General features: G+C 43.6%; 2 protein-coding genes across 2 annotated transcripts in view; one reads left to right on the top strand and one right to left on the bottom strand.

The window, feature by feature from the left end:
• The window catches only part of LOC106586845 (high affinity cGMP-specific 3',5'-cyclic phosphodiesterase 9A), a 36,664-nt gene extending 28,516 nt beyond the window's left edge, over positions 1–8,148 (top strand). Inside the window, exons 8-15 of the mRNA XM_014174557.3 lie at positions 1,065–1,147; positions 1,392–1,548; positions 5,005–5,118; positions 5,347–5,451; positions 7,282–7,410; positions 7,492–7,587; positions 7,690–7,747; positions 7,840–8,148. Coding sequence (XP_014030032.2) covers positions 1,065–1,147; positions 1,392–1,548; positions 5,005–5,118; positions 5,347–5,451; positions 7,282–7,410; positions 7,492–7,587; positions 7,690–7,737 — 732 coding nt within the window. The 3' untranslated portion in view covers positions 7,738–7,747; positions 7,840–8,148. The remainder of the gene's footprint in view (positions 1–1,064; positions 1,148–1,391; positions 1,549–5,004; positions 5,119–5,346; positions 5,452–7,281; positions 7,411–7,491; positions 7,588–7,689; positions 7,748–7,839) is intronic.
• Positions 8,149–9,370: 1,222 nt separating this feature from the next.
• On the bottom strand, positions 9,371–23,591 carry wdr4 (WD repeat domain 4). Its single transcript, XM_014174571.3, has 11 exons — positions 23,451–23,591; positions 22,707–22,775; positions 22,246–22,386; positions 21,983–22,139; positions 21,594–21,706; positions 21,415–21,475; positions 21,136–21,240; positions 12,457–12,521; positions 12,149–12,335; positions 10,116–10,185; positions 9,371–9,769 (listed from the first exon to the last, which is right to left on the bottom strand). The coding sequence occupies exons 1-11, from the start codon at positions 23,531–23,533 to the stop codon at positions 9,555–9,557; spliced, it is 1,266 nt and encodes a 421-aa protein (XP_014030046.2). The 5' UTR covers positions 23,534–23,591; the 3' UTR covers positions 9,371–9,554.
• Between the last annotated feature and the right edge of the window lie 1,252 nt (positions 23,592–24,843).

The following is a 24,843-nucleotide window of genomic DNA, read 5'->3' as shown; positions in this document are numbered from 1 at the left end:
ACAGTAGCGAGGCTATATACAGTACAGAGGCTATAAAAGTAGCGAGGCTACATACAGACACCGGTAAGTCAGGCTGATTGAGGTAGTATGTACATGTAGATATGGTTAAAGTGACTATGCATATATGATGAGCAGAGGGTAGCAGTAGCGTAAAGAGGGGTTGGCGGGTGGTGGGACACAATGCAGATAGCCCGGTTAGCCAATGTGCGGGAGCACTGGTTGGTCGGGCCAATTGAGGTAGTATGTGCATATGTATAGTTAGAGTGACTGTGCATATATGATAAACAGAGAGTAGCAGCAGCGTAAAAGAGGGGTTGGGGTGGGGCACACAATGCAAATAGTCCGGGTAGCCATTTGATTACCTGTTCAGGAGTCTTATGGCTTAGGAGTAAAAACTGTTGAGAAGCCTTTTTGTCCTAGACTTGGCACTCCGGTACCACTTGCCATGCGGTAGTAGAGAGAACAGTCTCTGACTGGGGTGGCTGGGGTCTTTGACAATTTTTAGAGCCTTCCTCTGACACCGCCTGGTGTAGAGGTCCTGGATGGCAGGCAGCTTAGCCCCAGTGATGTACTAGGCCGTACGCACTACCCTCAGTAGTGCCTTGCGGTCGGAGGCCGAGCAATTGCCGTACCAGGTAGTGATGCAACCAGTCAGGATGCTCTCGATGGTGCAGCTCTAAAACCTTTTGAGGATCTCAGGACCCATGCCAAATCTTTTTAGTTTCCTGAGGGGGAGTAGGCTTTGTCGTGCCCTCTGTAATTCCACAGTAAGACTATATACCTCAGCTCTATAAAAGGGCATCAATAATACTGGAGTGATGAGAGAGATTGGTGAGGAGGAATCGTTTTTTTCTTGAAGAGGAGGGAGAGACGCTGAGAGATGAGTTTGAAAGAGAAATTCTACTCCCTTGGAGACGCTCCCTCTGGCATCCTCTCGAACCCTGTTGTCGTGGTCAACCATTCATGAGAGGTGCCGGGAACACACACACATGCACACACACGTGCGCACAGTACACAGATGGCCCATTCATTGACGTAATGGGCCTGTGTTGTGTGTCTCCCAGGAGATATTCACCCAGGTAGACATTCTGATTCTGATGACAGCTGCAGTGTGCCACGATCTGCAGCACCCCGGATACAACAACACGTAAGACTTTTATTCTCTCTCTCATCTGTCTATACTAATTCAATGAAACTAGACACCCAGGTTTCAGTCAAAAAGGGATTTGAAAGCATGGCCCTGTGAGAGTAAAGCATGGCCCTGTGAGACTAAAGCATGGCCCTGTGAGACTAAAGCATGGCCCTGTGAGACTAAAGCATGGCCCTGTGAGACTAAAGCATGGCCCTGTGAGACTAAAGCATGGCCCTGTGAGACTAATTCTCTCTCTCAGGTACCAGATAAATGCACGGACGGAGCTGGCGGTACGCTACAATGACATCTCTCCTCTGGAGAATCACCACTGTGCCGTGGCCTTCCAGATCTTCTCCCAGCCTGACTGCAACATCTTCTCCACCTTCGACCCCGAGGCCTTCAAACAGATTCGTCAGGTAGGAGTGTGTGTGTGTCCACATAGTACTATACCAGTAGTCTAATATAGCATGTTCTAAGTCTGACCTGTATCTCTGTCTTAGGGAATCATCACACTGATCTCTCTCTGTCTGTCTTAGGGAATCATCACACTGATCTCTCTCTGTCTTAGGGAATCATCACACTGATCTCTCACTCCGTCTTAGGGAATCATCACACTGATCTCTCACTCTGTCTTAGGGAATCATCACACTGATCTCTCTCTGTCTGTCTTAGGGAATCATCACACTGATCTCTCTCTGTCTGTCTTAGAGAATCATCACACTGATCTCTCTCTGTCTTAGGGAATCATCACACTGATCTCTCACTCCGTCTTAGGGAATCATCACACTGATCTCTCACTCTGTCTTAGGGAATCATCACACTGATCTCTCACTCTGTCTTAGGGAATCATCACACTGATCTCTGTCTGTCTTAGGGAATCATCACACTGATCTCTCTCTGTCTGTCTTACGGAATCATCACACTGATCTCTCTCTGTCTGTCTTAGAGAATCATCACACTGATCTCTCTCTGTCTGTCTTAGAGAATCATCACACTGATCTCTCTCTGTCTGTCTTAGAGAATCATCACACTGATTTCTCTCTGTCTGTCTTAGGGAATCATCGCACTGATCTCTCTCTGTCTTAGGGAATCATCGCACTGATCTCTCTCTGTCTGTCTTAGGGAATCATCACACTGATCTCTGTCTGTCTGTCTGTCTTAGGGAATCATCACACTGATCTCTCTCTGTCTGTCTTAGGGAATCATCACACTGATCTCTCACTCTGTCTTAGGGAATCATCACACTGATCTCTCTCTGTCTGTCTTAGAGAATCATCACACTGATCTCTCTCTGTCTGTCTTAGAGAATCATCACACGGATCTCTCTCTGTCTTAGGGAATCATCACACTGATCTCTCACTCTGTCTTAGGGAATCATCACACTGATCTCTCACTCTGTCTTAGGGAATCATCACACTGATCTCTCTCTGTCTGTCTTAGGGAATCATCACACTGATCTCTCACTCTGTTTTAGGGAATCGTCACACTGATCTCTCACTCTGTCTTAGGGAATCGTCACACTGATCTCTCACTCTGTCTTAGGGAATCATCGCACTGATCTCTCTCTGTCTGTCTTAGAGATTCATCACACTGATTTCTCTCTGTCTGTCTTAGGGAATCATCACACTGATCTCTCTCTGTCTTATGGAATCATCACACTGATCTCTGTCTGTCTGTCTGTCTTAGGGAATCATCACACTGATCTCTCTCTGTCTGTCTTAGGGAATCATCACACTGATCTCTCACTCTGTTTTAGGGAATCGTCACACTGATCTCTCACTCTGTCTTAGGGAATCATCACACTGATTTCTCTCTGTCTGTCTTAGAGAATCATCACACTGATTTCTCTCTGTCTGTCTTAGGGAATCATCACACTGATCTCTCACTCTGTCTTAGGGGATCATCACACTGATCTCTGTCTGTCTTAGGGAATCATCACACTGATCTCTGTCTGTCTGTCTGTCTGTCTGTCTGTCTGTCTGTCTGTCTGTCTGTCTGTCTGTCTGTCTGTCTTAGGGAATCATCACACTGATCTCTCACTCTGTTTTAGGGAATCGTCACACTGATCTCTCACTCTGTTTTAGGGAATCGTCACACTGATCTCTCACTCTGTTTTAGGGAATCGTCACACTGATCTCTCACTCTGTCTTAGGGAATCGTCACACTGATCTCTCACTCTGTCTTAGGGAATCATCGCACTGATTTCTCTCTGTCTGTCTTAGAGAATCATCACACTGATTTCTCTCTGTCTGTCTTAGGGAATCATCACACTGATCTCTCTCTGTCTGTCTTAGGGAATCATCACACTGATCTCTCTCTGTCTGTCTTAGGGAATCATCACACTGATCTCTCTCTGTCTGTCTTAGAGAATCATCACACTGATCTCTCTCTGTCTTAGGGAATCATCACACTGATCTCTCACTCTGTCTTAGGGAATCATCACACTGATCTCTCACTCTGTCTTAGGGAATCATCACACTGATCTCTCACTCTGTCTTAGGGAATCATCACACTGATCTCTGTCTGTCTTAGGGAATCATCACACTGATCTCTCTCTGTCTGTCTTAGAGAATCATCACACTGATCTCTCTCTGTCTGTCTTAGAGAATCATCACACTGATCTCTCTCTGTCTGTCTTAGAGAATCATCACACTGATTTCTCTCTGTCTGTCTTAGAGAATCATCACACTGATTTCTCTCTGTCTGTCTTAGGGAATCATCACACTGATCTCTGTCTGTCTGTCTGTCTTAGGGAATCATCACACTGATCTCTCTCTGTCTGTCTTAGGGAATCGTCACACTGATCTCTCACTCTGTTTTAGGGAATCGTCACACTGATCTCTCACTCTGTCTTAGGGAATCGTCACACTGATCTCTCACTCTGTCTTAGGGAATCATCGCACTGATCTCTCTCTGTCTTAAGGAATCATCACACTGATCTCTCTCTGTCTGTCTTAGAGAATCATCACACTGATTTCTCTCTGTCTGTCTTAGGGAATCATCACACTGATCTCTCACTCTGTTTTAGGGAATCGTCACACTGATCTCTCACTCTGTCTTAGGGAATCATCACACTGATCTCTCACTCTGTCTTAGGGAATCATCACACTGATCTCTCACTCTGTCTTAGGGAATCATCACACTGATCTCTCATTCTGTCTTAGGGAATCATCACACTGATCTCTCACTCTGTCTTAGGGAATCATCACACTGATCTCTGTCTGTCTTAGGGAATCATCACACTGATCTCTCTCTGTCTGTCTTAGAGAATCATCACACTGATCTCTCTCTGTCTGTCTTAGGGAATCATCACACTGATCTCTCTCTGTCTGTCTTAGGGAATCATCACAATGATCTCTCTCTGTCTGTCTTAGGGAATCATCACACGGATCTCTCTCTGTCTGTCTTAGAGAATCATCACACTGATCTCTCTCTGTCTGTCTTAGGGAATCATCACACTGATCTCTCTCTGTCTGTCTTAGAGAATCATCACACTGATCTCTCTCTGTCTGTCTTAGAGAATCATCACACTGATCTCTCTCTGTCTTAGGGAATCATCACACTGATCTCTGTCTGTCTGTCTGTCTGTCTGTCTTAGGGAATCATCACACTGATCTCTCACTCTGTCTTAGGGAATCGTCACACTGATCTCTCACTCTGTCTTAGGGAATCGTCACACTGATCTCTCACTCTGTCTTAGGGAATCGTCACACTGATCTCTCACTCTGTCTTAGGGAATCATCGCACTGATCTCTCTCTGTTTGTCTTAGGGAATAATCACACTGATCTCTGTCTGTCTTAGGGAATCATCACACTGATCTCTCACTCTGTCTTTATGAATCATCACACTGATCTCTCTCTGTTTGTCTTAGGGAATCATCACACTGATCCTGGCCACAGACATGGCACGACATGGCGAGATACTGGACTCATTCAAGCATAAAGTGGACAGCTTTGACTTCAGTGATGAAGAGCATGTCACTTGTGTAAGGATACACATTACTATGTATTTGCCCCTACCCTAGAATACGTATTTTCCACTACCTTACAGTTTGTGCAAATCAGTGTATTTGTCCTGCTGCCGTATGCAGTAATACTATATTTACAACTTCCCTAGGTGTGTATGTTAGTCCTTTCTGCTGCTATTTATGTGGGCCATCTGGTAGACCCCCTCCCTATATTAAACTCTGCTCTGTGTAACCTTTGACCCCTAGCTGAAGATGGTGCTGATTAAGTGCTGTGACATCTCTAACGAGGTGCGGCCCATGGAGGTGGCTGAGCCCTGGGTCGACTGTCTGCTGGAGGAGTACTTCATGCAGGTACATAAAGCCCCATATGTACTGTATATGTGTTTTGATACAGTACATAGCCCAGTGTAAAGCCCCATATATAGTGTATATGCATTTTGATACAGTACATAGCCCAGTGTAAAGCCCCATATATAGTGTATATGCATTTTGATACAGTACATAGCCCAGTGTAAAGCCCCATATGTACTGTATATGTGTTTTGATACAGTACATAGCCTACAGTGTAAAGCCCCATATATAGTGTATATGCGTTTTGATACAGTACATAGCCCAGTGTAAAGCCCCATATGTACTGTATATGTGTTTTGATACAGTACATAGCCCAGTGTAAAGCCCCATATATAGTGTATATGCATTTTGATACAGTACATAGCCCAGTGTAAAGCCCCATATGTACTGTATATGCGTTGTGATACAGTACATAGCCCAGTGTAAAGCCCCATATGTAGTGTATATGCGTTTTGATACAGTACATAGCCCAGTGTAAAGCCCCATATGTACTGTATATGTGTTTTGATACAGTACATAGCCCAGTGTAAAGCCCCATATATAGTGTATATGCATTTTGATACAGTACATAGCCCAGTGTAAAGCCCCATATGTACTGTATATGCGTTGTGATACAGTACATAGCCCAGTGTAAAGCCCCATATGTAGTGTATATGCGTTTTGATACAGTACATAACCTACAGTGTAAAGCCCCAGATACAGTGCCTTCGGAAAGTATTCAGACCCCTTGACTTTTTCCACATTTTGTTACGTTACAGCCTTATTCTAAAATGGATCAAATAAAATGCTCATCAAACTACACACAATACCCCCATAATGACAAATTGAAAACTGTTTTTTAGAAATGTTTGCAAAGGTATAAAAAAACAACAGAAAAACCTTGTTCCATAAGTATTCAGACCCTTTGCTTATGAGACTCAAAATTGAGTTCAGGTGCATCCTGTTTCCATTGATCATCCTTGATGTTTCTACAACTTGATTGGAGTCCACATGTGGTAAATTCAATTGATTGAACATGATTTGGAAAGGCACACACCTGTCTATATAAGGTCCCCCAGTTGACAGTGCATGTCAGAGCAAAAACCAAGCCATGAGGTAGAAGGAATTGTCCGTAGATCTCCGAGACAGGATTGTGTTGAGGCACAGATCTGGGGAAGGGTACCAAAACATTTCTGCAGCATTGAAGTTCCCCAAGAACACAGTGACCTCCATCATTCTTAAATGGAAGAAGTTTGGAACCACCAAGACTCTTCCTACAGCTGGCTGTCCGGCCAAATTGAGCAATCGGGGGAGAAGGGCCTTGGTCAGAAGTGACTAAGAACCCGATGGTCACTCAGACAGAGCTCAAGAGTTCCTCTGTGGAGATGGTTGTCCTTCTGGAAGGTTCTCCCATCTCTGCAGCACTCCACTAATCAGGCCTTTATGGTAGAGTGGCCAAACGGAAGCCACTCCTCAGTAAAATGAAAATGACAGCCTGCTTGGAGTTTGCCAAAAAGACCCTAAAGGATTCTCAGACCATGAAAAACAAGATTCTCTGGTCTGATGAAACCAAGATTGAACTCTTTGGCCTGAATACCAAGCGTCACGTCTGGAGGACACCTGGCACCATCCCTACGGTGAAGCGTGGTGGCAGCGGCAGGGACTGGGAGACTGGTCAGGAGGGAAATATGAACGGAGCAAAGTACAGAGAGATCTCTGATGAAAACCTGCTGATTTTTTTATATCATCGTTATCAAGGGATCCAATAATTCCGGACCCCATGTAGGTGCTGTTGTATTAAAAATGAAGGATTGCACTGAACTTTCTCTCTCTTCTCCATTCTTTCATCAGAGTGACAGGGAGAAGGCAGAGAGTCTGCCTGTAGCCCCCTTCATGGACAGAGAAAAGGTCACCAAACCCACCGCCCAGATCGGATTCATCAAGTTCGTCCTCATCCCCATGTTTGAGACCGTAATGAAGGTGAGCGACGGTTGGATGGGACTGTAAAATGAGAATACGACTTTGACCATGACGATAAACCCTGCCTCTTGTCTCTCTCAGCTGTTCCCTCAGATTGAGGAGGTGATGATCCAGCCTCTGAGAGAGTCACGAGACAGATACGAGGAGCTCAAGCAGATCGACGATGCCATGAATGAGGTCAGACATATTTGTTTGTGTTTGTTTTCTTTGAGGACACGTCAGCATCTTCTTATGTGTAGCAGTGACTGGAACAGTGCTGTGAATGTCTCTCTTCTTCAGGTGCAGAAAAAGAAAAGTGAGAACCTGACTATGGGGAAGAAGAAATGAGAGCTCGAAGGTAGGTGTTTTGACTGGCTGCATTGAAGAAAGTCTTCTTCTATAAACAATATGGGCTTGGTGTTTAAATGAATGTATGTTCCTCTATTTCAGCTCAAAAGTCCTATGGTGGAAAAAAGTCAGTATGGCATTCTGGGGAATGGGGAAACCGACCAAGCCACTGACTGGCCGGATGGACAATCCAAAGCTTTTATCAGGGAATGTCGACTTGTAACGCACGGACTACTTCAATGAACGATATTTTGATTCTATGTCTTGCCGTTTTTGTTTCATACAGAATGTACAGGTTTTTTGTCACCTTTGTTTCCTACAAAAATAAAAGGTGGACTATTTATATTGAGCAAAAATAGAAACGCAACATGTTTAATGAGTTGAAATAAAAGATCCCAGAAATGTTCTATACGCACAAAGCTTATTTCTCTCCAATTTTGAGCACAAATTTGTTTACATCCCTGCTAGTAAGCATTTTTCTTTTGCCAAGATAATCCATACACTTGACAGGTGTGGCATATCAAGAAGCTGATTAAACAGCATGATCATTACACAGGTGCACCTTGTGCTGGGGACAATGAAAGGCCACTCTAAAATGTGGTTTTGTCATGCCACAGATGCCTCAAGTTGAGGGAGCATGCAATTGGCATGCTGACTGCAGGAATGTCCATCAAAGCTGTTGCCAGAGAATGTAATGTTCATTTCTCTACCATAAGCAGTACGTTGAACCGGCCTCAACCACAGACCACGTGTAACCACGTCCAGCCCAGGACCTCCACATCCGGCTTCTTCACCTGCGGGATCATCAGAGACCAGCCACCCGGACAGTTGATGAATATTTCTATCTGTAATAAAGCCCTTTTGTGGGGAAAAAAAATGTATTCCGAGTGGGTGGGCCTATGCCCACCCATGGCTCCACCCCTGCCTAGGCATGTGAAATCCATAGATTAAGGCCTAATGAATTTTTCAATTGACTGATTTCCTCATATAAACTAATGCAGTAAAATCGTTGCATTTACATTTTTGTTTAGTATATAAATTGTGCTTACTGAGTAGTCTTACCTGTAGCTGTGGAGATGTTACGGTTCATGTGATTAAGCAACTAGTCATCCCTGTTTACTTCTGAACATTCCTAGCAAACGTAGCAGCCTCTGAAGGTTTGAAGAGCTTTCAGTGTGGCAGTGAACCTTACAAACAGGATGTTGTTGAAACACCTTAAGCCTTTTAATGCAATGGGACATTTTTACCTCTGAAATTTGATAAACTTGTTGTCCTACTTTGGAGACATTATCACGGATCCTGCCTTTCTCTTTAAATAGTTCAGTGCTTCCTTGGCTGAATTAGGCTCATAATATAAAAGTTTTATTCATATGCAGATCCCATATAAGTTTGTAATTAAGGCATATGAAAGTTCACGTTCAAGGAAGTATTTCTGAAGTGAAGTAGGAAATGTAATCAAATGCCCACGATCCTGAATTGGGTCAGATATGCACGATCCAGTCAACTTACTTTCTGACAGTGGAAGGACTTGGTTCCCCAGCGGTCAGGGTACGACACAGTGCTTGGCTCTTGTTCAACCTGAGAGGACTATACATTTAGTGGAGAGCGAGAGAGACCCTTTCAAGCGTCAAACTCTCAGTCATTTTTTATTAAAAAAAAAAAAATCTTTCTAGCTAATTCTCTGTAAATCACAAATCATAATACATTTACACAACTCAGTGGTTAGTCTATCCGTCTCCAAACAAACATAAAGAACTCTGAAAGAAGCCTTTATAAACCAAAATATAGAATTTATCCCTCTGTCTCTCCTCTCCGTTTCAGCTAGAGGCTTTGGTCACTGGCCCAGACTGGTTGCCTTTCTTGGCTTTTTTACTGGCTCCGTTAGACTGCTGTCCCTTCCCTGGTCCTCTCTTTTTGCCCCCTTGTTCATTCTGCTGTTGGAGCCTCTGCTGTTTCTTCTCTCTGTAGGACGCCATATTGTCAAAGTTGCCCTTGTACAGGTGCTGGAACCGGCTCTCTAACCCTGCTGAGACTGTTGTGAGGAGAAACAGGAGGGAGGGTCAGAGACAGTGAAAGAGATTGTTGCACAGTTCAGGTGGTGGATTACTTAGAATAACAAATTAAATCCTTTTGATCCAAGTTTGTTGCAGGCATCTCTGAGCATCCAATAAATAACAGAGTAAAAAACTAAATGTAAAGTCTCCTGTAAGTCTGACTACTTTGCATTAAGAACTACTGAGCTCAGGGGAACATGAGGCAGACATGGAGCCAAGTGATAAACATCCCAGGTTAGTACTGCTCTTTACTGAGTGAGTAGGAGGATGATGATGAGGGGTAATGTGAGGGCACAGTGTTGTGCCTTATGTGTGATGACTCACCCTGAAGTGCCTCCCAATGCGGCTGAAGGGCCTCTGTCACTCTCTTCAGCTCTGGGCTTTCACTGTCGCACTGCAGAGAGAAACAACAAACACCAGTGGCTTTGTGAACAGAACAAACACCACAGAGGTCATCAAAAAGAAAGGAGGACCAAGGCACTCTTCATATAATTGATTAAAATGCCTTTATTAGTATGGCATGTTCAATAGAAACAATGTTTTTTTTAAAACGACGCGTTTCGGCTGCATGGCCTTCGTCAGGGAGTACAAAGAAATAATACAATGTCCTCTTTTTAACAGCTTTTCACATTAACCCTAATTTGAAGAGGGAGTGGTTAAAATTGATTGGACACACCTAGTAAGCAATACTATACACACTTTAAAGTGAAATACTGTAGCTATGTTATCATAAAAATTTAACTCCAAGCTAGAAGTATCAGAACACTTAGAAAGGTAGTTCTAACCTTTAAATATGTCTGGGAGAAGTGTCAAGAATAAGAAAGCAATATCTTCCATAGTACACTAGAACACAGCGTCCTGGTCCTGAAAGATGCAGGTACAAGGGCTGGATTACTTGACAGAGAGAACTTGTTGTGAAGGGAAGTGCCTCGTGATACATCAGAGTGTATTTTGTTACAAAATACAGCACTGAAGCAGAGAACATTAAAAGAATCATTCAAAATAATTGGGGAATCATCCAAAGTGATACGCTTCTACGCCAAGTCTTTCCTGAGCCAACAGTCATAAGCTTTAAGAGACGTCCTACCCTAAAGGACAAATTAGTCCAGTTATCTTCCGGGTGACTCTCCAAAAACTTGGCTTGGCCACAAAGCCAAGGGCTCTTTTAAATGTAACCAGTGCAACCACTGCAGAAATATTGCACAGAAAAAGTATTTTGTTGATACAGCTTCCAAAATGGAGTATTACGTCAAGCATTTCATTAACTGCAAAACCACTCATGTCATCTATAGATTGGAATGTCCACAGTGCAAGGTGTTCTACATTGGACGGACAAAGAGACGCCTTCAAGATCGCCTAGCGGAACACAAGTACGCCATACGGGTAGGCAATGAAGACTACCCCATGGCAAGGCACTACAGGTCCTTACACCATGGCAACCCTGCCTCCCTACAAGCTATGGGTATTGATCATATCCCGGCCTCTATTAGAAAAGGGGACCGTTTTAAACAGTTAAACTAAAGGGAAAGTTTTGGGATTTACAAACTACAGGCCACTAAATACCCAGGTTTAAATGAAGATATGGATTTCTCACCCTTCCTGTAGGGTTGTGATGGGTACATTTGCTGTCATCTAGTGGACATTTTGCTCAATTGCCCTCAGCTATGTTTAGACTGTTGTTGTTCATGTTTTGCTGTGTTCTAGTGTACTATGGAAGATATTGCTTTCTTATTCTTGACACTTCTCCCAGACATATTTAAAGGTTAGAACTACCTTTCTAAGTGTTCTGATACTTCTAGCTTGGAGTTAAATTTTTATGATAACATAGCTACAGTATTTCACTTTAAAGTGTGTATAGTATTGCTTACTAGGTGTGTTCAATCAATTTTAACCACTCCCTCTTCAAATTAGGGTTAATGTGAAAAGCTGTTAAAAAGAGGACATTGTATTATTTCTTTGTACTCCCTGACGAAGGCCATGCAGCCGAAACGCGTCGTTTTAAAAAAAACATTGTTTCTATTGAACCTGCCATACTAATAAAGGCATTTTAATTAATTATATGAAGAGTGCCTTGGTCCTCCTTTCTTTTTGATGACCAACTCACCCCTTTTACCAAAGAGCACCTTCTGTCTACCAACATTTACTATTGTGTACCTTAGTAGCGCTTCCATTCCTCCTCTTTCTAAACACCACAGTAGCTTTGTGAACAGAACAAACACCACAGTGGCAGCATAAGGGATAAGACCCAAACCCTGGTGTGTTTGTTTACTAAACAAGAACAGTCTACTGTTGTGTGTGATGAGCTTGGAGGGTACTACGGTGTTGGAGGCTTGGCTGTAGCCAACGAACAGCCGTACCTGCCAGCTGCCTTGCGTGTGTGTGTACATGAGGAACGGCGTCTCTCGGCTATCCAGCAGGACCCAGAGCCGACCCTGGGGGTCAAAGGTCAAATCCAGAGGACAGTGAGGTAGGGTCACCCTGCTGGAGGGCACCAGTCGCTCCTCTGTCCCCTGCTCCATCCCAAACAACTGCACTGAGGGAACTCTGGAAAACACAGGACAAATATTATGTCACAGGTTACACACACACACACCACTGATCTACATAGCTAGGGTAATTTATATATGTGCACAGTACACTGTCAACTCCTGATATATGCACAGACCTCTCACACTGCACCGCCACATGCTGTCCACCGGGGGACCCAGCGATCCTGCTGACTGCAGACCTCTGGGAACAAAGGTAGAAATTATGATGATGTCACAAACAGAACTGAGGAGGGAAATCAATGACCCGCTATGGTCTTGCATCAGGTCAAATACCAACAGTTGACCCTAAAAAAATCTACTGGGTGGTGGAATTAAAACTTTCTTTCAACTCGTGGGTTGGCTGGCGGTTCAGAACAATTATATTTCGGGTCGTAAACGGTGTAAATTAATATAATTTTTTATTTTATTTTACAAATCCAGGAATTTGTTGTGTTGAAATATGTTGCGAATCCCATTAGGCTGTGTGAGCGGTGAGGCAGACATAGCCAGGCCTAGGTAGGCTACCAGCTACGCCACGAGAGAGTAGAGCAGCGTACTTTCCATTAGTAGGCCTGTGTGTGGTGCTGAACATTCTTAAAATGTTTCAGCGTGCAGAGCTTCTATTCCTTTCAACCAAGTTCATTTCCCTGACTCCATAGCTCACTTAAAAATGGCTAATGTAAAAGGAGAAATAAAAAATGAAAAGGTTATGATGGTGAAATACACCATCATGGAAACATGGAAACAGGTGTTGCCTGAGTAAAATCCCCGGTTTGGAAGGATTTTGGTGTCATTGTGGACAACAACCAGGTAGCTGGATAGACAGCCTGCAAAAGTGCGAGCAGGTATTTGTTTAAGATGAGGTTTATTAACAGTCAATTATTACATTCATTTAGGTTTTTGTTCATTTAGACCATATACAGGCAATAGAAAGTTTAAACCTGTACAGCTGGTAAAACCTTGTAGCTAATCACCTACTAAATAAAAGTTAACCTGTTGCAGTCTATAGCCTATTAGATTCTGGGAATTGTTTATTTAAGTTTCAATTAAACTATTTGATTATGTAAACAAAGGTATTGTTTGGTTATGTCAGCTATAGGCTTTCATTAGGTAAGAAAAAGGCTAGTTAGAAAGTGTTTTTCAAAGCAGTTTGAGTTGTCAATGTGCCCCGACGCATTGTGAAAAGAGCATAGGCCTATCGTTCTTAATTCATGGCATGGTTTCCTTTTATCCAAATGTTGGAGAGACATGTAGACAAATTATTTTATGCAAGGAATAGCCTACTACTCTGGAGTATTAAAAAACAATTAGGCCTAAATATATTGAAGTTAATTAGTGGGCCACGGATCAGCTCTCAGAACAATTCTATATAGGACCCAGCCATACACAGTGTGTGTATATATAGGACCCAGCCATACACAGTGTGTGTATATATAGGACCCAGCCATACACAGTGTGTGTATATATAGGACCCAGCCATACACAGTGTGTGTATATATAGGACCCAGCCATACACAGTGTGTGTATAGGACCCAGCCATACACAGTGTGTGTATAGGACCCAGCCATACACAGTGTGTATATATAGGACCCAGCCATACACAGTGTGTGAATATAGGACCCAGCCATACACAGTGTGTGTATATATAGGACCCAGCCATACACAGTGTGCGAATATAGGACCCAGCCATACACAGTGTGCGTATATAGGACCCAGCCATACACAGTGTGCGTATATAGGACCCAGCCATACACAGTGTGCGTATATAGGACCCAGCCATACACAGTGTGCGTATATAGGACCCAGCCATACACAGTGTGCGTATATGACCCAGCCATACACAGTGTGCGTATAGGACCCAGCCATACACAGTGTGCGTATAGGACCCAGCCATACACAGTGTGCGTATAGGACCCAGCCATACACAGTGTGCGTATAGGACCCAGCCATACACAGTGTGCGTATAGGACCCAGCCATACACAGTGTGCGTATAGGACCCAGCCATACACAGTGTGCGTATAGGACCCAGCCATACACAGTGTGCGTATAGGACCCAGCCATACACAGTGTGCGTATAGGACCCAGCCATACACAGTGTGCGTATAGGACCCAGCCATACACAGTGTGCGTATAGGACCCAGCCATACACAGTGTGCGTATAGGACCCAGCCATACACAGTGTGCGTATAGGACCCAGCCATACACAGTGTGCGTATAGGACCCAGCCATACACAGTGTGCGTATAGGACCCAGCCATACACAGTGTGCGTATAGGACCCAGCCATACACAGTGTGCGTATAGGACCCAGCCATACACAGTGTGCGTATAGGACCCAGCCATACACAGTGTGCGTATAGGACCCAGCCATACACAGTGTGCGTATAGGACCCAGCCATACACAGTGTGCGTATAGGACCCAGCCATACACAGTGTGCGTATAGGACCCAGCCATACACAGTGTGCGTATAGGACCCAGCCATACACAGTGTGCGTATAGGACCCAGCCATACACAGTGTGCGTATAGGACCCAGCCATACACAGTGTGCGTATAGGACCCAGCCATACACAGTGTGCGTATAGGACCCAGCCATACACAGTGTGCGTATAGGACCCAGCCATACACAGTGTGCGTATAGGACCCAGCCATACACAGTGTGCGTATAGGACCCAGCCATACACAGTGTGCGTATAGGACCCAGCCATACACAGTGTGCGTATAGGACCCAGCCATACACAGTGTGCGTATAGGACCCAGCCATACACAGTGTGCGTATAGGACCCAGCCATACACAGTGTGCGTATAGGACCCAGCCATACACAGTGTGCGTATAGGACCCAGCCATACACAGTGTGCGTATAGGACCCAGCCATACACAGTGTGCGTATAGGACCCAGCCATACACAGTGTGCGTATAGGACCCAGCCATACACAGTGTGCGTATAGGACCCAGCCATACACAGTGTGCGTATAGGACCCAGCCATACACAGTGTGCGTATAGGACCCAGCCATACACAGTGTGCGTATAGGACCCAGCCATACACAGTGTGCGTATAGGACCCAGCCATACACAGTGTGCGTATAGGACCCAGCCATACACAGTGTGCGTATAGGACCCAGCCATACACAGTGTGCGTATAGGACCCAGCCATACACAGTGTGCGTATAGGACCCAGCCATACACAGTGTGCGTATAGGACCCAGCCATACACAGTGTGCGTATAGGACCCAGCCATACACAGTGTGCGTATAGGACCCAGCCATACACAGTGTGCGTATAGGACCCAGCCATACACAGTGTGCGTATAGGACCCAGCCATACACAGTGTGCGTATAGGACCCAGCCATACACAGTGTGCGTATAGGACCCAGCCATACACAGTGTGCGTATAGGACCCAGCCATACACAGTGTGCGTATAGGACCCAGCCATACACAGTGTGCGTATAGGACCCAGCCATACACAGTGTGCGTATAGGACCCAGCCATACACAGTGTGCGTATAGGACCCAGCCATACACAGTGTGCGTATAGGACCCAGCCATACACAGTGTGCGTATAGGACCCAGCCATACACAGTGTGCGTATAGGACCCAGCCATACACAGTGTGCGTATAGGACCCAGCCATACACAGTGTGCGTATAGGACCCAGCCATACACAGTGTGCGTATAGGACCCAGCCATACACAGTGTGCGTATAGGACCCAGCCATACACAGTGTGCGTATAGGACCCAGCCATACACAGTGTGCGTATAGGACCCAGCCATACACAGTGTGCGTATAGGACCCAGCCATACACAGTGTGCGTATAGGACCCAGCCATACACAGTGTGCGTATAGGACCCAGCCATACACAGTGTGCGTATAGGACCCAGCCATACACAGTGTGCGTATAGGACCCAGCCATACACAGTGTGCGTATAGGACCCAGCCATACACAGTGTGCGTATAGGACCCAGCCATACACAGTGTGCGTATAGGACCCAGCCATACACAGTGTGCGTATAGGACCCAGCCATACACAGTGTGCGTATAGGACCCAGCCATACACAGTGTGCGTATAGGACCCAGCCATACACAGTGTGTATATAGGACCCAGCCATACACAGTGTGCGTATAGGACCCAGCCATACACAGTGTGTATATAGGACCCAGCCATACACAGTGTGTATATAGGACCCAGCCATACACAGTGTGTATATAGGACCCAGCCATATACAGTGTGTATATAGGACCCAGCCATATACAGTGTGTATATAGGACCCAGCCATATACAGTGTGTATATAGGACCCAGCCATATACAGTGTGTATATAGGACCCAGCCATATACAGTGTGTATATAGGACCCAGCCATATACAGTGTGTATATAGGACCCAGCCATATACAGTGTGTATATAGGACCCAGCCATATACAGTGTGTATATAGGACCCAGCCATATACAGTGTGTATATAGGACCCAGCCATATACAGTGTGTATATAGGACCCAGCCATATACAGTGTGTATATAGGACCCAGCCATATACAGTGTGTATATAGGACCCAGCCATATACAGTGTGTATATAGGACCCAGCCATATACAGTGTGTATATAGGACCCAGCCATATACAGTGTGTATATAGGACCCAGCCATATACAGTGTGTATATAGGACCCAGCCATATACAGTGTGTATATAGGACCCAGCCATATACAGTGTGTATATAGGACCCAGCCATATACAGTGTGTATATAGGACCCAGCCATATACAGTGTGTATATAGGACCCAGCCATATACAGTGTGTATATAGGACCCAGCCATATACAGTGTGTATATAGGACCCAGCCATATACAGTGTGTATATAGGACCCAGCCATATACAGTGTGTATATAGGACCCAGCCATATACAGTGTGTATATAGGACCCAGCCATATACAGTGTGTATATAGGACCCAGCCATATACAGTGTGTATATAGGACCCAGCCATACACAGTGTGTATATAGGACCCAGCCATACACAGTGTGTATATAGGACCCAGCCATACACAGTGTGTATATAGGACCCAGCCATACACAGTGTGTATATAGGACCCAGCCATATACAGTGTGTATATAGGACCCAGCCATATACAGTGTGTATATAGGACCCAGCCATATACAGTGTGTATATAGGACCCAGCCATATACAGTGTGTATATAGGACCCAGCCATATACAGTGTGTATATAGGACCCAGCCATATACAGTGTGCGTATATAGGACCCAGCCATATACAGTGTGTATATAGGACCCAGCCATATACAGTGTGTATATAGGACCCAGCCATATACAGTGTGTATATAGGACCCAGCCATATACAGTGTGTATATAGGACCCAGCCATACACAGTGTGTGTATAGGACCCAGCCATACACAGTGTGTGTATATAGGACCCAGCCATATACAGTGTGTATATAGGACCCAGCCATATACAGTGTGTATATAGGACCCAGCCATATACAGTGTGTATATAGGACCCAGCCATATACAGTGTGTATATAGGACCCAGCCATACACAGTGTGTATATAGGACCCAGCCATACACAGTGTGTATATAGGACACAGCCATACACAGTGTGTATATAGGACACAGCCATACACAGTGTGTATATAGGACACAGCCATACACAGTGTGTGATATAGGACCCAGCCATACACAGTGTGTATATAGGACCCAGCCATATACAGTGTGTATATAGGACCCAGCCATATACAGTGTGTATATAGGACCCAGCCATATACAGTGTGTATATAGGACCCAGCCATATACAGTGTGTATATAGGACACAGCCATATACAGTGTGTATATAGGACACAGCCATATACAGTGTGTATATAGGACCCAGCCATATACAGTTCTGTGACAAAGTATTTCCTCCCTTTCTAATTTTCTCTAGTTTAGCATATTTTTGATACTGAATGTTATCAGATATTCAACCAAAACCTGATATTAGATAAAGGGAACCTGAGTGAACAAACATGCTTGACCGTTGGTATGAGGTTCTTACGGTGGAATGTGGTGTTGGGTTTTCGCCAGGCATAATGGGACTCGTGTCATCCATAAAGTTAAACTTTTGACTCATCTGTCCATTGAACATTCTTCTCAGAGTCTTGAAGATCATCTAGGTGCTTTTTGGCAAACTTGAGTCCACTTTTTGGATGAAATAGGTCCCATTATGTCTGGTGAAAACCAAACACTGCATTCCACACAGTAAGAACTTTATACCAACGGTCATGCATGGTGGTGGTAGTGTGATGGTTTGCTGCCTCAGGACCTGGACGACTTGCCATAATAGAAGGAACCATGAATTCTGCTCTGTATCAGAGAATTCTACATGAGAATGTCAGGCCATCCGTCTGTGAGTTGAAGTGGAGCTGGGTGATGCAGCAAGACAATGATACAAAACACACAATCAAGTCTACATAAAGATGGTTAAAAAGTAACAAATTAGATGTTTTGGAGTGGTGTAGTCAAAGTCCAGACCTAATCCCAGTTGAGATGTTGTAGCAGGACTTGAAATGAGCAGTTCATGTTTAAAAACACACAAATGTCGCTGAGTTAAAGCAGTTTTGTATGGAAGAGAGGGACAGAATTCCTCCACAGCGATGTGAGAGACTGATCAACACTACAGGAAGCATTTGGTTGCAGTCATTGAAATAAAAAAAATAAAAATGTTATTTAACCACGCAAGTCAGTTAAGAACAAAATCTTATTTTCAATGACGGCCTAGGAAGTGGGTTCAGGGGTAGAACAACAGATTTTTACCTTGTCAGCTCGGGGATTCAATCTTGCAATACATTTTTCAACTTGGGAATTGGGTGTTGCATAACTTTGTTAATTAAATAAGTACCAATTTATTTTGTCATTTGTAAATTCAGGTTCCCTTTATCTAATATTAGATTTTGGTTGAAGATCTGATAACATTCAGGATAAAACAATATGCAGAAGTAGAGAAAATTAGGGGTCAGATACTTTATCACGGTACTGTCACTGTATATTTGCAGTGACCTATAAACAGTCAGCTCTATGGATTGAAGCTTAGTATGAGTGAGGACAAGGAGAGCTACTCAGTATACGTATTGATGGATTCTATTAAAATGTAACATGTTTCAAGATAAACTGTAGTTTGTTTGTCTCCTGTTTAGTGAATGATTACTGTGAGTATGAATGGAGTTTAGACCATGAAACTGTGCGGATGCTAATTTAGAAAGGTTGACATAATCAGAGAAGAGGAAATTGCCTCGGATCAGAGAGCAGGATCAGGCCCAGAAGATGGACGGGGTGTGATTCTGACATCTAGGTAAACCTTGAGAGGACCATGGACATTCCACAGGGGAAAGGAGGGAAACTCATTGGGGTAATAACATGTATAGCCGGGGAGGTGACGACCGAAGGGAGGGAAGAGTATAAGACGTGTTGTGAGCTTTCTAAAATGTGTACACTCAGCTGACGGCATTCTTGATAATAAACACTTCTGGTCTCAGTTCCTTATTGCAAAGAGGTTGCAATGGAATTTTTATTTGTAAAACAGTATGAATGACAATGTTTGCTAGTTGTTGCTAAATGCACACCCAGAAGAGGAATGACTCCTTCATGTATCAGTGTGAGAGGTTAACTCCTACAGTCCCACAGTGACGCCGGCGCATTTCAGACTTCTGACCCCTTTAAAACATTGTGTTTGAGCTACAGACTTCTGGGGTTGTACTATTGGATAAGTCCACATGTTCTGCATCCATTGACACCAACCATTAGTCTGTGTGAGCTACAACTCAGTAAGACAAGGGCGGATCCTGAAGGGGCCCGGGGGTTTTACAAAAAACATCTATAGAGTCCAAACGGTTTGAGATACAAAGTATTAATAGCCATATACAGTATGCAGGTTGTCCAATCAAAAACGGATATTTTGACCAATGGGTAAATTATGTTAATTGCATAGATACTCATATAAGAAAAGCAATTGTCCAAACCTCATGTCTCTATCATAATCCATTAAAATGTTATTGGAGTTTCTACCTTGTAGGATCCCCAAAAAATACATGGAGGCCAGATCAAAAAATAATCTGGAAAATAGCATCATCTCAGCTAGGCTGGATTGTTGTGTGAGAATTAAGGCTTACTGACAAGGCTCACGATTGAATCCGGAGGACATAAATCAAGACAGATATAAATTTTGAGATGTAATATTTTAATATACGCTTTTCATATTAATGTGAATGTACTGTTGTTTTTCAACTATTTCTCACAAAAACAAGCGTCTCTATGAACTGTCAACAGAGCTCTGTACGTGTCGCAAGATTCTTATTTTCAAAGCCTTTTACATTTAATTCACTTTATGTTCATTTGGCTTTTTACGACCCGTGGAAACAACTCTGCAGACGACCACAACAACATGTAAAGTCCTCAAAAGTAGCTGCGAGAAAGCGCACTGCTCTGTCAACAGAGATCAGTGCTTATTAACGAATGAATATAATGTTAATGATACTGTAGGTTAGAGAAAGACCTCCCAGTGAATGATTCAGAACATGACAATTAACATTTTCCCAAGACAAATATATTTTATAACGCAAGTGAAATTTCATCCACCCCCTAATCTATGAAAAGCGGAGTCTCCCAAACAGTCGTTAGAAGGTAAGGGGTTCATCTACATAGAAGATCATAGGAAATCCCAGGACATACTGTCTTTAACACTGTAATAAGCTCACATAGTTGCTGTCACAAACTCAAAACAGTTGTCACTGACTAGTTGGTTCTCAGGACTGATAGGGTTAATGTGAGAAGTAAAGTGGTCACCTTTTCCTTTTCTGTGTCTGAGTTCGGCATGTCCCTCAGCTGCTTCAGGTCCCAGCTCTGGAGCCTCCGACCTGACTCATACTCCCACAGCTTCATAGTCCCATCCTGTCAACACACACCAGCCCAGTCAGACACACCAGCCTCCATTGAAAACATTTTTTTGTGCAGTAGTAGAGCTTAATCCGAACCGGTACAAGTGATACCTCTATCTGAAAGATCACCCAGCGTTAAGTAATAGAAGTCAATTCAGCAGAATTGTAATATGTCTAGATCTCTCACCCCTGATCCAGAGAGTAGCCACTGTGGGTGTCCTGGTGGGGCCAAGAGAGAACTGACAAATCTATGGAGGAAAAAAAACTTGAAATATCAGGAAATTAGAGTGGTAACCGACTGGTTAAGCATTAATTCATGTTTAAATTCTGTGGCCATTCATTGCTAGGTAGGCCAGCTGTACTCACTCCAAGTGTCCCAGACAGAATGCCTGGATGTTGTGTGGTGACCTCAAGTGGCTGACCCTGATCTTCTCATCGCGGTCAGCTGTGACGACATATTTGTCATTGGGGGTCAGGGTCTAGAGGAGAAGAGGGGGGGAGATATCCCAAACTGACTGGCAGTTCATCAGGAGTTGATCAATGGCTCACTTCAAGTGAACGTGATGTTACTATTGTGAAAATGTACAACCATTGAAGGTGTCGAACCCCCTCAACTCTGCCAAATCTGAGATGTAAGACGGGAACTAAGTAAGGGCTATCCCATCTTCTGAAATGCCCTTTAAAAACATTAAACTATGAAAAATAACCTACCCTTTAATAAGAAAGTATCATGTGAATGAATTAATCCTCTTTACCATTGATAGAAGCATGGATAGATGTCCCAGCTTCAACTCTCCTGTCTTCTGAGGCTCCACCACAGAGAAGGAGTAGACATCACCTGACTTGTCTGCCGCCCACACCTCATCCTCAGCCTCGGTGAACACAAGAGATGTGCACCTCCGCACAACCCACCTGAAATAACACAACATCTCAAAGAGAGCGACAATCGACACATTTCGATTTTTTGTTGATTTCAGTAAGTCGGATATTTGCTTTTATCTGCTTGTCCTATGGATACCTTGTACTGATGACCCGCCATGAGGGTTCACTGTGGAACAGAACCAGGCGTTTGGTGTCATCTGTCAGCGCAACCAGCTTCGCAGAGGATGAAACAGCGAACGCCAGGATCTTGTCACTACCTGTCTCTTCTGATCCATCACTACCAGGATGAAAGGGATCAGTACATTTCTGGTGAAATCATATTCCTTGAAAACAGTTGCTTCTTACCACACGGTGACACACACACACACACACACACACACACACACACACACACACACACACACACACACACACACACACATTTCAAATCAAACAAGTGACACGAGGTTCAGTCACATATCTAGGTCTAGCAAGTCTGACGATAACTCAGCAATGATGGGTACACTGCAAGGACAACTGCCCATGGGTTGGCAACACATATTATAAATTCTGAGAGGTCAGTTGGCTGAAAAGACATAGCTAGCTAATGTTGTTTACCTTTTGTTGTCAGCCTCTGGGTCCTTTGGCTTCTGTTCTGCTGCGCTGCAGTCAAACACAAATGGTTCTCTGGTACAAAAAGAGAAAGGAGCATTGAATCATTGATGATTTAAATGTGGACTTGTGATTTAATACACATAGCTGGCTAACCCAAGAATGTACTAAAGTAGCCTGTATTGAGTACAAAACATTAGGAACACCTTCCTAATATTGAGTTGCTACCATACCCAGTTCAAAGGCAGTTGAATATTCTGTCTTGGGGGGCACACACACACACACACACACACACACACACACACACACACACACACACACACACACCTCAATTGTCTCAAGGCTTAACCTGTCTCCTCCCCTTCTTCATCATTTTTTGTATTTAACCAGGTAGGCTAGTTGAGAACAAGTTCTCATTTACAACTGCGACCTGGCCAAGATAAAGCAAAGCAGTTCGACACATACAACACAGAGTTACACATGGTGTAACATCACTGATTGAAGTTGATTTAACAAGTGACATCAAAATGGGGTCATAGCGTTCACCTGGTCATTCTGTGATGGAAAATATGTTGTACACTCAGTGTATAATGTTACCGTATATGAATGGACTAACTTCGCTAATAACGTTAGCTGCATATCATCCTAGCTATCTTATTTCTTTCTCATCGCAACTAGCCTACTAGCTTAGCTTATACGACGCATTATTGTACAAATAACACAATATTAGCCACATTTGTTCTTACCAACCTGCTCTTTTTAGTGTGTATTGCAATTATTTTTTTTTCATAGGTTGAAACAAGCCATTCTCCACAGGCACCGAGAGCTGCCATGGCTACTTCTACAAATACCGTTCACGTGGGACGCACAGAAGTGCGGAAGTATTTGTCGCACCTCTTTTACGTCACCAAAGAACAAAACGTACAGTAAAAGATGATCGATACACTGATGAGTCGTTGTCCACAAAGAGACACACGGCGGGCTGTCTAGCTTCCGTCTATCCTTTGGATTTCTGGATACAATTACATTCCATTTAAGGGCTATATTGGCATGAGAAACATATGTTAACATTGCCAAAGTAAGTGAAGTAGATAATAAAAAAAAGTGAAATAAACAATTAAAATGTACAGTAAACATTACTCACAAAATTACCAAAAGAAAATACATTTCAAATGTCATATTATGTGGAAAATGTCATATTGTGTGCAAATAGTTCAAAAGGGGAAATAAATAAACATAAATATATCTTGTGGCAACAGGTCACCAATCTTGCTGCTGTGATTTCACACTGTGGTATTTCCCCCAGTAGATATGGGAGTTTATCAAAATTGGATTTGTTTTCGAATTCTTTGTGGATCTGTGTAATCTGAGGGAAATATGTGTCTCTAATATGGTCATACATTAGGCAAGAGGTTAGGAAGTGCAGCTCAGTTTCCACCTCATTTTGTGGGAAGTGTGCATATTGCCTGTCTTCTCTTGAGAGTCAGGTCTGCCTACAGCGGCCTTTCTCAATAGAAAAGCTGTGCTCACCGAGTCTGTACATAAATGAAGCTTTCCTTCATTTTTGGTCAGTTTCCTCTTCCTCTCTGGGACACTCCTTCCTTTGGCTTAGTCGTCACTAGTTACCACAGCCACAAAGTCATAAACCCCACCTATTTCAACAATTTATCTACTTAAAATGTGATTTTTAACATAACCCTAACCACACTGCTAACAGTATGCCTTAAATTAAGAGCAAATATCACATTTTAATGTCCTTTTTTTAAATTATTATATAACCCATTTTGACTTTGTGGTTGTGGTAACTAGCATTTGATTTTGCATGATGCACCATTTGTGTGAAATAAAGTGATTTTATTTGGTTCAACACCCCCCCAAGTCAGAACCGTCCAGAGTAGTGATGCTGGGCGGGCAGGCAGGTGCAGGCAGCAATCGGTTGAAAAGCATGCATTTAGTTTTACTTGCATTTGGAGCAGTTGGAGTCCACAGAAGGAGAGTTGTATGGCATTGAAGCTCGTCTGGAGGTTAGTTAGCACAGTGTCCAAAGAAGGGCCAGAAGTATACAGAATGGTGTTGTCTGCGTAGAGGTGGAGCAGAGAATCACCAGCAGCAAGAGCGACATCATTGATGTATACAGAGAAAA

Source organism: Salmo salar, chromosome 25 (genome assembly GCF_965601325.2).
Source record: "Salmo salar chromosome 25, fSalSal1, whole genome shotgun sequence".
Taxonomy (NCBI): Eukaryota; Metazoa; Chordata; class Actinopteri; order Salmoniformes; family Salmonidae; genus Salmo; species Salmo salar.
This window is presented reverse-complemented; position numbering and strand designations above follow the sequence as displayed.

Excerpts from the sequence above, each read along its gene's own strand:
- wdr4 (XM_014174571.3), bottom strand. The coding sequence starts at position 23,533 with ATGGCAGCTCTCGGTGCCTGTGGAGAATGGCTTGTTTCAACCTATGAA. Across the intron at positions 21,241-21,414 it reads GGCTACTCTCTGGATCAGGG|GATGGGACTATGAAGCTGTG; the intron begins GTGAGAGATCTA and ends GTGTGTTGACAG. Across the intron at positions 12,336-12,456 it reads GTGGCGGTGCAGTGTGAGAG|AGTTCCCTCAGTGCAGTTGT; the intron begins GTCTGTGCATAT and ends TGTGTTTTCCAG.